The sequence below is a fragment of the Bubalus kerabau genome, chromosome 4 (genome assembly GCF_029407905.1).
Source record: "Bubalus kerabau isolate K-KA32 ecotype Philippines breed swamp buffalo chromosome 4, PCC_UOA_SB_1v2, whole genome shotgun sequence".
NCBI classification, from domain to species: domain Eukaryota; kingdom Metazoa; phylum Chordata; class Mammalia; order Artiodactyla; family Bovidae; genus Bubalus; species Bubalus kerabau.
In genome coordinates this window covers 37,950,695-37,962,508 of record NC_073627.1, presented here as the reverse complement: position 1 = coordinate 37,962,508, position 11,814 = coordinate 37,950,695, and the positions used below count along the sequence as shown (strand labels likewise).

General features: G+C 50.1%; 1 protein-coding gene across 4 annotated transcripts in view; it reads right to left on the bottom strand.

The window, feature by feature from the left end:
• Positions 1 to 7,548: 7,548 nt before the first annotated feature.
• The window catches only part of KIF1C (kinesin family member 1C), a 22,176-nt gene continuing 17,910 nt past the window's right edge, over positions 7,549 to 11,814 (bottom strand). For all 4 annotated transcript variants that reach the window (XM_055576789.1, XM_055576786.1, XM_055576787.1 and 1 more), the window contains 2 exons: positions 10,338 to 10,952; positions 7,549 to 8,778 (listed from right to left, as the gene is read on the bottom strand). In XM_055576789.1, the coding sequence (XP_055432764.1) occupies positions 8,095 to 8,778; positions 10,338 to 10,952 (1,299 nt within the window). In that variant the 3' untranslated portion in view covers positions 7,549 to 8,094. The remainder of the gene's footprint in view (positions 8,779 to 10,337; positions 10,953 to 11,814) is intronic.

Genomic DNA, 11,814 nt, shown 5'->3' with positions numbered 1-11,814 from the left:
GAGAAAGTCCATGCACAGCAATGCAGACTCAGCACAACCAAAAATGAATAAATAAAATTATTTTTATAAAAGAGAATTAGTGTTTAAGGGGAAAAAGAGAGAAATTTTTAAAAAAAGATGATGGATTAAATGTTCTCCAAAGTTCATTACAGTTCCCAAGTCAGGGCTGCTATAAGCGGCAGGGCAAGGCCTCTCTGAGATCTGAGTTCCAAAGGTTATGAGTTTCTGATGGAAGATATTGTCATTTATTCACTGCCTTGTTTGACTCTTTTGCAACCCTATGGACTATAGCCCACCAGGATCCTCTGTCCATGGGATTTCCCAGGCAAGAATACTGGAGTGGGTTGCCGTTTCCTAATCCAGGAGATCTTCCCCACTCAAGTATCGAACCTGTGTTTCCTGCTTTGCAGGCAGATTGTTCACCGTCTAAACCACCAGGGCTGCCACAGCAGAAGGCAAAGAGCAGGAAGGTGGCAGCACTCCCCTGTCATCACCATCTTAGGTGACACAGAGGTGGGATAAGTCATCAAAATCATTACAAAGGGCTTACCCCATGGAAAATGGTTCACAAATTAAGGGCCTTCACGGTGCCTACCCCAAGGCCAGTCCTCACAAGGCTATGAGGCTTTTGGGTCCACCTTCCCTGTGTGTGTTCAGTTGCTCAGAGGATCTTCCCAACTAAAGGATCACACCCACATCTCCTGCATTGGCAGGCAGATTCTTTATCAACTGTGCCACCTGGGCAACTGCTGCCTACAGACCCACAATATCAGAATGTTATATGCTGCTGTGAAATCTTCAACACAGGAACCCTAGCAAGTGTCCAGGTATCGGATACTCTGTGGCCACTAAGGAAATTAGGGGAAAGGGAAAACCAGGAGATGGGAGAATCTTTACCACTTGCCCCTCCCACCTACTTGGACTGGATATTATGGAACCATCATCTTTGGTGGCTGCAGAATGAGAACAGTGTTAGGCCCCCTGAACTCACTCCCTCCCTATCCAGGAAGTGCAGTTCCAAAATAAAAATAAAAATCTTTCAAATTAGAGAAAAAAAAAGAAGTGCTATTCCCCAGGATGCCCTGTTTCCTGGGGAACTCAGTGGGTGCTACAGAGTTAGCAGGGCTGTTTATGCACCGTAAAGCCATCCACCAAGAACCACAGGGAGGACTCCCCTGGCAGCTCAGTGGATAAAAATCCACCTGCCAGTCCATTTGACACCGGGTTCGATCCCTAGCCCGGGAAGACCCCACATACTGCGAGACAACTAAGCCCGGGCTCCAAAACTACTGAAGTCGGAGCTCTAGAGCCCCTGCTCTGCAACTAATGTAGCCCTCACTGGCAACAACTAGAGAAAGCCAAACACAGCAACAAGACCCAGTGCAGTCAGAAAAAAATTTAAATTAAAAAAAAGCAGCACATGGATTCTTCAGGTGAGGTGGGAATGTTAGATCCCACTGCACCACCCCCTGCTTATTCCCCCACCATTATCCCCTCCGCAGGGGTACCACATGCCTTGTCTACCAATTTTGCTCTTTTGTGAAAATTCATGGTGAATCCCTAGGTTTGGGGCACTCCTCACTGAGACTTCCGCTGACCTTGTTTCCATTTATGCCCAGCCTCTCTAGATGTGAACAAGTGACACCGGGGGATGCTCGTCAGTCAAATCTGTCAAATTCTAACTTGCTTAATATTAATAAATACAATACTGTAACCTACCTTCACTGATCAGGCATGCCTGAAATTGTTTTTACAATAAGGTGCAAGTCCTCTGAGGTTCACATAGCCTAAACAAGAATAACTTTGAGTGAGATGTTGTTCAGTCAGCAGCGTCCAGTTTGAGCTCCACCCAGTTAAAACTGGTTGAGACCGCGGGCCTTCCAACTGGGCATGCGCAAGTGTCCCTTGGTGCCGTTTTGACGTCAGAGCGTCTCAGACGTCAAACTCCACCCTCAGAACGTGCTAATGGCGCCATTTTCTCAACATGAGGCCCCTGAAAGAAGCCTTTGGCTTAGTTGCACCTGCTCAGAAAGTAGATAACCTTATATATATATTTTTAAATTTACTTCTTTGGCTGTGTCTGGGTCTTAGTGGCGGCATGAAGGATCTTTTGTTTTCCCAGTGGGGCTTAGTTGCCTGGCCGCAGGTGGGATCCCATTTTCCCGACCAAGGATGGAAACCACATCTCCTCCATGGGAAGGCGGATTCATATCTGCTGTACCACCAGGGAAGTCTGGGTTTTCTCATTTCCCCAACCATTTAAAAATGTAAAAACCATTCTTAGCTCTCAGGCTATACAGAAACAGGTGGCAGGCCAGAGCAACTCCGTGTGTGCATGCGTGCAAAGTTGCTTCAGTCGTGTCTGACTCTGCAACCCATGGACTGTAACCCACCAGGCTCTTCTGTCCACTGGATTCTCCAGAAAGGAATACTGGAGTGGGTCACTGTGCCCTTCTCCAGGAGACCTTCTCAATCCAGGGATCTAACCCATGCTTCTTGCGTCTCCTGCACTGACAGGCTAGTGTCACCTGGGAAGCCCCAGAAAGACCCCTGAGATGAACAAAAACAAGAGAAGAAGTACGAAGTAGCCGTTCAAAGAGAGAGAGGGGGACTCCGTGGAAAATAAAAGTGAAATACACCAGAAAGTGTGAATGTCTCTGGGTAACATGATGGTAAGGTCAAAGAAGGTTCTCTGAAGAGACAATGTTTCAATTGAAGCATAAGTGATACACAAAGATAGGAAAGGAAAGTGCTTAGACACTCAGAGGTAAAGTGAACAACGTGGGTGAGCCATGGTAAGGAGACTGGCTCTCAACCCAGGTGTCCTGGGAACCACAAATTTGCACAGTGAGGAAGGCTGTAAGGTTGAGCCCCAGAAGCTCTATTTCTAAGAAACTTCACATGTGACTCTGATTTACAACCAAATTAAGAACTCCATAGCACCCTAATCATTCCCCCTCGAAGGTCTGACTCTGGGTATTCTTCTAGAATCTTCTTAAAAGGGTATTTCCAAAGACCTTTCCCCAACCATGTAGTCTGCAGTAAGGACTTTTAGCTGGGTCCCGGTCTCACCATCCCACATTCTGCCTGTTTCATGACTGAAGCATGATGAAGATGTCCTGAACCATACAGAAAGCAAACTGGGTGGTTCCTCCATCATAGGCGTGACAGGAGTCTGCCTGGTTCTGGGCAAACTTTCTCTGGAGCTAATTCAAGTGTGGACGCCCTGGAATTTAACAAAGATAAGAATCCATCTGACATTTTATCATATTTATTAAACATATTTAGTTACTTTGCAATATAAATCCTGTTATCTACTAAAAGTTATGATATAGGACTTTCCTGGTGGTCCAGGGATTAAGAAGTCACCTTCCAGTGCAGGGGACGCTGGTCTGATCCCTGGTCAGGAAACTAAGATCCCACATGCCTCAGGGGCAACTAAGCCCACGTGCCACACTAGAGAGGCTACTGGTGCTGCAATGAAGATCCCTCCAGCCACAACCAAAACCCAATGCAGCCAAATAAGTAAATATTTTTCAAAATCATGATATAGCCAAAGGCTATTCATTATGTTTACAAATGATCTCCTTAGTAAGAATTCGTTAACATCAATTATGATCTGAGAACTCAAACTTTGATTAAATTTGTAGACTTTTCCCTCCAGGATGAATTCTCTGAAACTCAACAATGTGAGCATTTAATTTAAAGCCTGAACCACATTTGGCTATTATGAACAATAGAAACAGTACCAGCCTGGAGTCTGAGATCTGAGGTCTGGTTCCAGTCTTCTTCTGCAGTTTTCTTTTCCCTCTGCAGTCCCACATAGCCTAACCTGCTAAGCAGACAGACAGGTGGGTGTTCAACAAATACTTGTTGAACAAACATTCTAGGGTACATTTATAGGAGACAACGAGAGATCTCTTGTGGTGAGGAAATGTGGATGATTTCTGTTTTCTTCCTTCTATTTTTCTGTATTTGCTAAATTTCGAACAAAGCAAATCTCAATCCAAAAGTTCCTCTAGTATGTGGGCATCGCTGCCCCTATGGCAGAAGGTGCTCAATGAATGTCCCTCCTCTACCCTTTCTTTGGAATTCCTGACCATCCATGATGGGGAAGAAAATATTAACTCTGAAGGAAGTCGGGTCATCTCTTCTGGAAAACGAAGATTAAAGCTAGTCTCGGAGGAAGAAATGCCCGCAAGTCCCCCAGCCCTACACGCCAGCCCCAAACCGCCCCCCTGGTGCCCCCGAACCGGGTAGGATCAACCCGGTGCAACTCCGGGGACGCGGGAAAGGGAAGCCATGCCCAGAGCCGCGTCATGTTCAGCCTTCTGCGCCTGCGCGCCCTGTCCCTGGAGACTCAAGAACGCGCAAGGCCGCGCTCTTTCAAGGCTCTGTGAACGCGCAAGCAAATGCGGCCCGCGAGGGAACGTGCACCCTTTCTCCCCCTGGCGGACAACAGTGGAACAACGGGGCTTGGGAGAGAGGTTTTGGTGGATAGAGGGTGCCAGGAGTCGCGGAGGTACGTTCTGGGGGATCCGCCTTCTTTTCCGGCACCTCCCTACCCTCCTTCCCCAGTCTTCATTGCCAGTTCAGAACAAGGGAAAAGGGAAGGCACCAACCCTGAGCCCTTAATATGTGCCAGGCCCTTTGCATCTATTATCTTATTAAATCTTTCCACTGCAGTATTAGTCCTATTTACAAAGAACGAAACTGAGACCCAGAGCGGGTGACTTACTTAGAGACACACAGCTAACTAGTGATGAGTTTGGGACCCAGGTCTGTGTGTTAAAGGTTGACTGCAGCCCTGACCTTTGGGGGTGGGGCCCTGGGCTTGGAGAAACCAGAGCCTGCTTCTCCTCTCTGGCTGAGAAGTCTCTGCAAGAACACCCAGAACCATTTCCACGGTCATTTGAAAGAAGCTTAGCTCGTTAGGCAGAACTTTTCAGGCTGGTCCATGTGCCTAGGGCATCAGGCAGGACTCCAGCTACATCCTAAGAACTACAGGAGCTCAGGGCAAGACTTTCCCAGGTATCCCAACACAGTCCTTTTCCGGGTCCAATGACAGAGGGAACACAGGAAAGGACTTGGAGGAGTCAAGGTAAAAATCCTCATTGATGAGGCTGTCAGGGAATGGCAGGTTAATGTCGGTGCCTACAACTGTGGGATTGTCTAGGGATGATGAGAGATTCAGTTTCTACAACACCCATCTGGTGACCAGACCTTTAGGAGAGATATACTATCCAGATGATGCCACCATCTCCTCTTGCCTTTCAAGAGAGACAAAAGTGGGTGGGAGGAGTGAGAATTTGTATAATGAGGCAGAGGCTGCTGGCCTGAATTTCCAAGGCAACCAAGGATAAAATTGTAGGAAAGTCCAAACTGAGGGAGCTACAGATAATTTGGGGCTTCCCAGGTGGCTCAGATGGTAAAGAATCTGCCTGCAGTGCAGATCTGGGTTTGATCCCTGGGTTGGGAAGATTCTGTGGAGACGGGAATGGTTAACCCACTCCAGTTTTCTTGCCTGGAGAAGCCATGGACGGAGAAGCCATGGACAGAGAAGCCTGGCAGGCTACAATCCATGGGGTCGCAAAGAGTCAGACATGACTGAGCGATGAACACATACATACACATACAGAAAGCTGGCTGGCAGGTGGTCTGGATGACTTTGGCTTGTGATCCTGGAGGAGGCACACAGGGAGGCTCATTTCTTCTCAGGGCAGCTTTGGAAGAGGCCAGAAACGAGAGGCAGACTCAAGTGAGGAGAAGGCAATATGGTTTTCTAGAAGGAAAGATGATACCTGACATCCTAAAGGCATGAAACAGTCTGGGCTTCAGTCAAGTTGACCTGAGTTGGAATCCTAACTGTGCCAAACCCGTCTTCTTATCTGAGAAATGGACACAAAAAGAATCCCACTTTACAGTGCTTTAAGAATGATATGCATAAAAGATGTTAGCATGTATAGCACAGATGAGATTAGTGGGCAATTCTCTGAATAAAATCTAAAATTCATCACATTTTAAAAGACTGATCTAGAAGAGAGAAGTTGATAAAAAGTGGTATAAAACATATTTATACAAGGTAATCTTGAGGGGAAAATAATCCAACTGTATTTTAGTAAGCTGTCTTTCCCATCTCAACTTCCACCAACTGCCTGTACCATTCAGCTTGCTCTGACCTGGAGAGAACTTCGTATTCTATCATTTTCTTGCTCACATTTAGTCTCCTTGACTAGATTATAAACCGCTCAAATAAACAGTCAACAAACCGTCCATTACATTCCAGGTATTGGGTCACTGTCAACAGATCACTGAAGACCTGGCAGTCGAGGTTGCTAAAATAAAGGTAGCCAGCATCATGGTGTGGTAACCAAGAGTAAACATAATCATGGTCTTGCCCAGAGCTGTGGTTTGGCTGCAACTGGGATAATGTCTATGGTTTTGGCTGCTTGCACCTCAAGACGGACATCAAGAAGCTGTGGGCAAGCAGCTCAAATTTTCAAATGGGTGGAAGTGTTTTCCTGAGTACGGGTTGAAAACATGGGGATCCCACAGCCTGGCCTGGTGCAGTTAGAATACAGATATAATTTCCTGCAAAATGTAAACTGTCATGGATGTGCTCCTCTGAGCCAGAACATTAAAACAAGCAGGCAGCATGCTTCTTAAAACAATCTTAAGACAAAAATATTACTTGGAATACTGACCGTGCCCTGCCAAAGAGGATGAAAACAGGTAGGTGCAGTAAGCTTGACCAACACATTCTTTGTTAAACATCCCGAGATAGAACAGAACCTGGGGAAACTGTGGCTACATGGGCTTCCCTGAGAGCTCAGCTGGTAAAGAATCTGCCTGCAATGCAGGAGACCCCAGTTTGATTCCTGGGTCAGGGAAGATCTCCTGGAGACAGGATAGACTACTAACTCCAGTATTCTTGGGCTTCGCTAGTGACTCAGACAGTAAAGAATCCGTTTGCAATGTGGGAGACCTGGGTTGGGAAGATCCCCTGGAGGAGGGCATGGCAACCCACTCCACTATTCTTACCTGGACAATCTCCATGGACAGAGGACCCTGGCGGACTACAGCCCAGAGTCGCCAGAGTCAGACACAACTAAACACAGGCACAGGGAAACCTTTAAAATAGCTAAGTGACTCAAAGAACCAGAATCAGGCCTTGCTCCCAAATCCCTCCATTTCCTGAGAACAGCCAGTTGGGTGTTAACAGGCTGGAACTCCCTTCCTCCCCTCTCATCCCTCTCTTGCCTCCCTCCAGGACAATGACAGCAGTTTTGGAGACAGAGATGGAGATGCTAGGTAAGCAAAAATGAAAGGGATAAAAGGAATGGGTTACACACTCTCCAGAGAGAACACATATTGAATATTCTAGAAACTGTAATGGAAACACCCTTCTATATTAACCTTTATGGTGACTTCATGGGTGCACACGCATGCAAAAATTCACTCAGCTACACTTAAAGTTCTATGCATTTTGCTTTGATATCATCCACGCCTTCACTGAAAACCAAAACTGAATGACCACCAGCCACAGGCTTCTCTGTTTGCTAGCTTTTATTGAAGGGTCCCACATCCTCACGGGACCCGAGCCAAACCAGAAACCAGACAGGTTTCCCCAAATATAGCAGGAGGCCTGGAAGGGGGAGGGGAATGACTTATGATCCCGCCACACCTCCCTGGATACAGAAACCCACCACAGACAGACAGACAGACAGGGGCCAAGACGGGGAGACCTCACTTCCCTCTAGGTTCTCTCCTTCTGCCCCGACTTGAAAAGAAAGTCAAACACTGACTACGCAGCACCCCAGCCCCCCACCCACCCTAGCAGCGTTTGTGGGACCTCCCCTGCAAGGGGGGCCCCGAGGCAGCTTTGCATCGCTCTCCTTCACTTTGGTTCACTCCTGGCAGCTCCGTGCCCTTGTCCTTCCTCAGCCTCCGGCCCAGTCACCCCTACGTCTTCTATCACCTACTCAGACCTTCTCTCTCTCTCTCTCTCTTTTCCAGGGCCTCCCTGCCTCTGGGGAAGCAGTGTTCCTCCCAGCGAGGGGCCCTGCCAGGCCCTCTCTGCCCAGGATGCGGGGCTCACACGGCCGCCCCACTCTCCTTGAGGTCAGGGGCTGAGCGCTGCCGTCTCATTCTCGGGGGTGTAGTGTACGGGGGGTAGCGGGGCCCTGGGGGCCGCTGGGCTGGGTATGGCTGGGGCTGCTGGGGGTAATAGTTGTGCTTTTTGGGCTGGAAGTGCTGGGGTTCGGGCTGTGCGGAACCCCCTCCCCGGGACCGGCCCCCTCCGTCCAGGGAGTTCCTGCGGGGACGGTGGGACCTGCGGGGACTTGGGGGCCTTCGCGCAGGGGTGGCTGGAGGTGGAGTGAGCTCCTCAGGGGGCTGGGGTGGTGCTGGGGACTCCCCGGCCCCCGCTCCTGGCCAGGACTCGCGGTGCTGGGGGTTGCTCTTGAAGGGGAAACGCAGTTTGCAGTCATGAGGGGGCACAAAGCGGGCGGGGGGTCTGCGCAGCCCCCCGCCCCGGCCCCCGGAGCCCTGCAGTCCCTGCAGCCGCAGCTGCTCCTGCTTGAGCCAGCGGAGGCGGCCCCGACGAAAAGCAGGGTCCTCCTCCATCAGCCTTGATACCCGCTCCCAGCTTGACAGGGGTGGCGAGGAGGGCCGGGCGGGGGGTGCTCGGTCACTGGGGGCTTCCTCCTCCGCTGCCTCAGACCCTTGGGGCTGGGCCCACGTGGTCTCACCAGCTTCTTCATTCTCATCCTCGTGATCCTGGGAGGGGTGAGAGGAGAGGGGGGATGTGAGGAGAGTGGCCTTCTAAAGACATACAGGTTCAGGAGGACACGTGGGAAGGCCCTGGAGCGGGTGGATGTCCAGGGTTCTGAGAGGGGCCTGGGGCTGAGGAAGCTGGAGGGACACTGGTTTAGGAGCCCAGACCCAGAGCCAGGTGGTCAGACCCAGTCCAGGTCGGCCACCTCCGAACTGTGGGCCTGAGTCATTGGCTTGTAACCTCTATGCCTCTGTCCTCACATGCAACATGACGTCAACAATGATAGTACCTACGACACGGGGCTGCTGTAAAACTACATGGGAAATTCCACGAGCCTCACCTAGCGGGCACTCAGCAAATATTGCTGAATAAATGACATGCCCTGGGGATACAGCAGTCAGTATCAGAAGAAAAATACCTGCCATCATTTCAGTGGACTGACACAACTGACAAATAAATGAGACAAATATACAGCACGGTCCATGTGCTATACTTCCATAAAAAGCTGAACGTATGTATTCAAGTTATTGAATATATATTATTTATATCATATAGTATATAGAGTACCTACCATGTTATAGATTTTATATAAATACAAAAATATATATTCACATGGAAAAGACCAGAACAAGGAGAGGGGACAGGAGGCCAGGGTGGGAGTAGTGGCAATGAAAGAACAGGAAGAGGTTCACTGAAACGCTATCATTTTAATGAACACCTCCTGAAGAAAGTGAGGGGTGAGCTATATGGTCTCAGTGAGGAAGGGCGTTCTCAGCAGAGGGAACAGCAGATGCAAAGGCTTTGAGGAGTTCAAGGAATAGCAAGGACCCAAGGGTTTGGAGAGGGGAGAGCGAAGAGACAGGGGTAAGGGTTGCCATGTGGAGTTGTAAGCCTTCAACAAGCATGACTGTCGTCATGACCAGCTGCCTGTCATCCCCCATCAGCAGGCAAGTGGGAACACAGCCGAAATTCTGTCTGTTGTGAGTAACCCCTATAGCTAGCATGATGCCCAGCACACCGTAAACACTCAACTCTTGTTGACTGAACACATGCAAAACCGGGGTAGGTGGTAATACTATGGCTTACGGGGCCACTGTGAAGATTTACACAGTGACCCAGGAGAAGTGCTCAGTACAGCAGCCACTGGAGTCGAGGGTCACCCAGGAGAGAGGTGGTTCTAAGAGTGAACAGTATGTGAACCCCCACTGAGTGGTAACGTAAGGGATTGTACCCTTTATATCAGTGGTTCTCAAAGTCTACTGCACTTCAGAACTACCAGGGCACTTGTTATAAATGCAGATTCATTTCTAACATCCAAAGATGCTACTTCAGTGGGTCTGGGGCAAAACCTGGGAATCTGCACTTTCAGTTAGGGCCCTGGTGGTTGTGAAGCAGGTGATTCACAAACTATGCTGAGAAGAGCTATGTTAAACGTCAATAAGATTCTTTTAAAGGCAGAGGAGAAAGGAGGTTGGACTCTGTAGTGGGAGGTTCTGGTTCTTACAGGGGAGGACAGCGGGCAGGGAGGAAAGCGGGGAGAGGCTGGGCAGGCCTGTCCTACCTGGGTCAGGGGGATGACCCTCTCCATGCGAAGCATGCGGTCCCGCAGGGCCTGCAGCTCGCGGTCCTTGGTGCTGTTCTGCAGCTTCACCTCCTGCAGGATCCCCGTCAGCTTGTCAATGTGAGCCCGCAGGTCCTCCACCTCTGCGCCACGGGCTCCCTCCTCACTGCCGCCGCTTCCACCTCCTCCACCTTCTTCCTCGCCCACCGTGTCCCAGACGTCCCGGGCTACGGCCCTCCAGGCATCCCCAGGCCCCTCGGGCTTGCCATACGTGCGGCAGAGCTCCCGCATCTTGAGGGCAGCCAGGGCCTCGATTTCAGCTCGCCCATGGCGGAAGTCAGCCAAGGCCACCTCATAGCAGATCTCCTTCACAGCCTGCATCTTCAGGTCGGCCATGGTGGCCCAGCGGGGGTCTTTGCCCTGCAGCCGCCTCCGCTGGGGGATCTGGTACACCCTGCGGGGGGCCCTGCGCTTGCCGCTGCTGGGTAGGCCACAGCGCTTGACAATGGTCTGGACCGTGGTGGGGGGCAGCTGCTCACGCAGAGATGAGATGAGCCGCCAGCTCTCTTCACAGGAGCGCTTGTCGGAGTCATCCCCACTGTCAGAATCCGCATACTAGAGCCAGAGAGAAGGGAGACAGGTGGGGAGACAGCTAAGGACACCTCAGGGCCATGCATCCCAACAACACAGAAACACGGTGGTTAGAACTGTGCAGTGTGGGGCACAGGGCTTGATCTCTGCTTGTCTGCACAGCAGAGGTGATGACAGCACCTCCCCACAGGTACTTGGAGTGTGTGGTATGGTGGCTGGCACAGAGGAATTGAGTATAGCTAATAAGCTGCAGCCATGCCAAGTGTGGGTTTCATGTATATGTCACTCAGGAGGAGATTAAAGATTTAAAAGTAAAGTCCAAGGGACTTTCTTGCTCCAGTGGTTAAGAATCCTCCTTGCAATGCAGGGGACACAGTTCCACCCTTGGTTGGGCAACTAAGATCCCACGTGCCATGGGTCAACTAAGCCCATTCGCCACAACTACAGAACCTGTGCACTGCAACAAAATATCCCACGTGACACAACTAAGACCCAGTGCAGCCAAATAAATACATATTTTAAACAGTAAAAATAAAAGCAAGTCTACTCAAAGAACAATCTTAAATAAGTAACAGCTCGTGGGTGCATGCTCAGTCGCGTCACTCATGTCCGACTTTTTGCAGCCCCATGGACTGCAGCCCACCGGCTCCTCGGTCCACAAGATTTTCCCGGCAACAATACCGGAGTGGGTTGTCAAGATCCTCTAGAGATCATCCCTACCCAGGGATCAAACCGGAGGCTTCTGAGTTTCCTGCACTACAGATGGATTCTTCACCACTGAGCCACCAGGGAAGTGACAGCACAGGTGGTAAAAATCATACAAGAGGCCCAGGATCAGCAAGAGTCCGGGAAGCCCCAGTCGCCTGGGAGGAACTCTCGCTCCTGG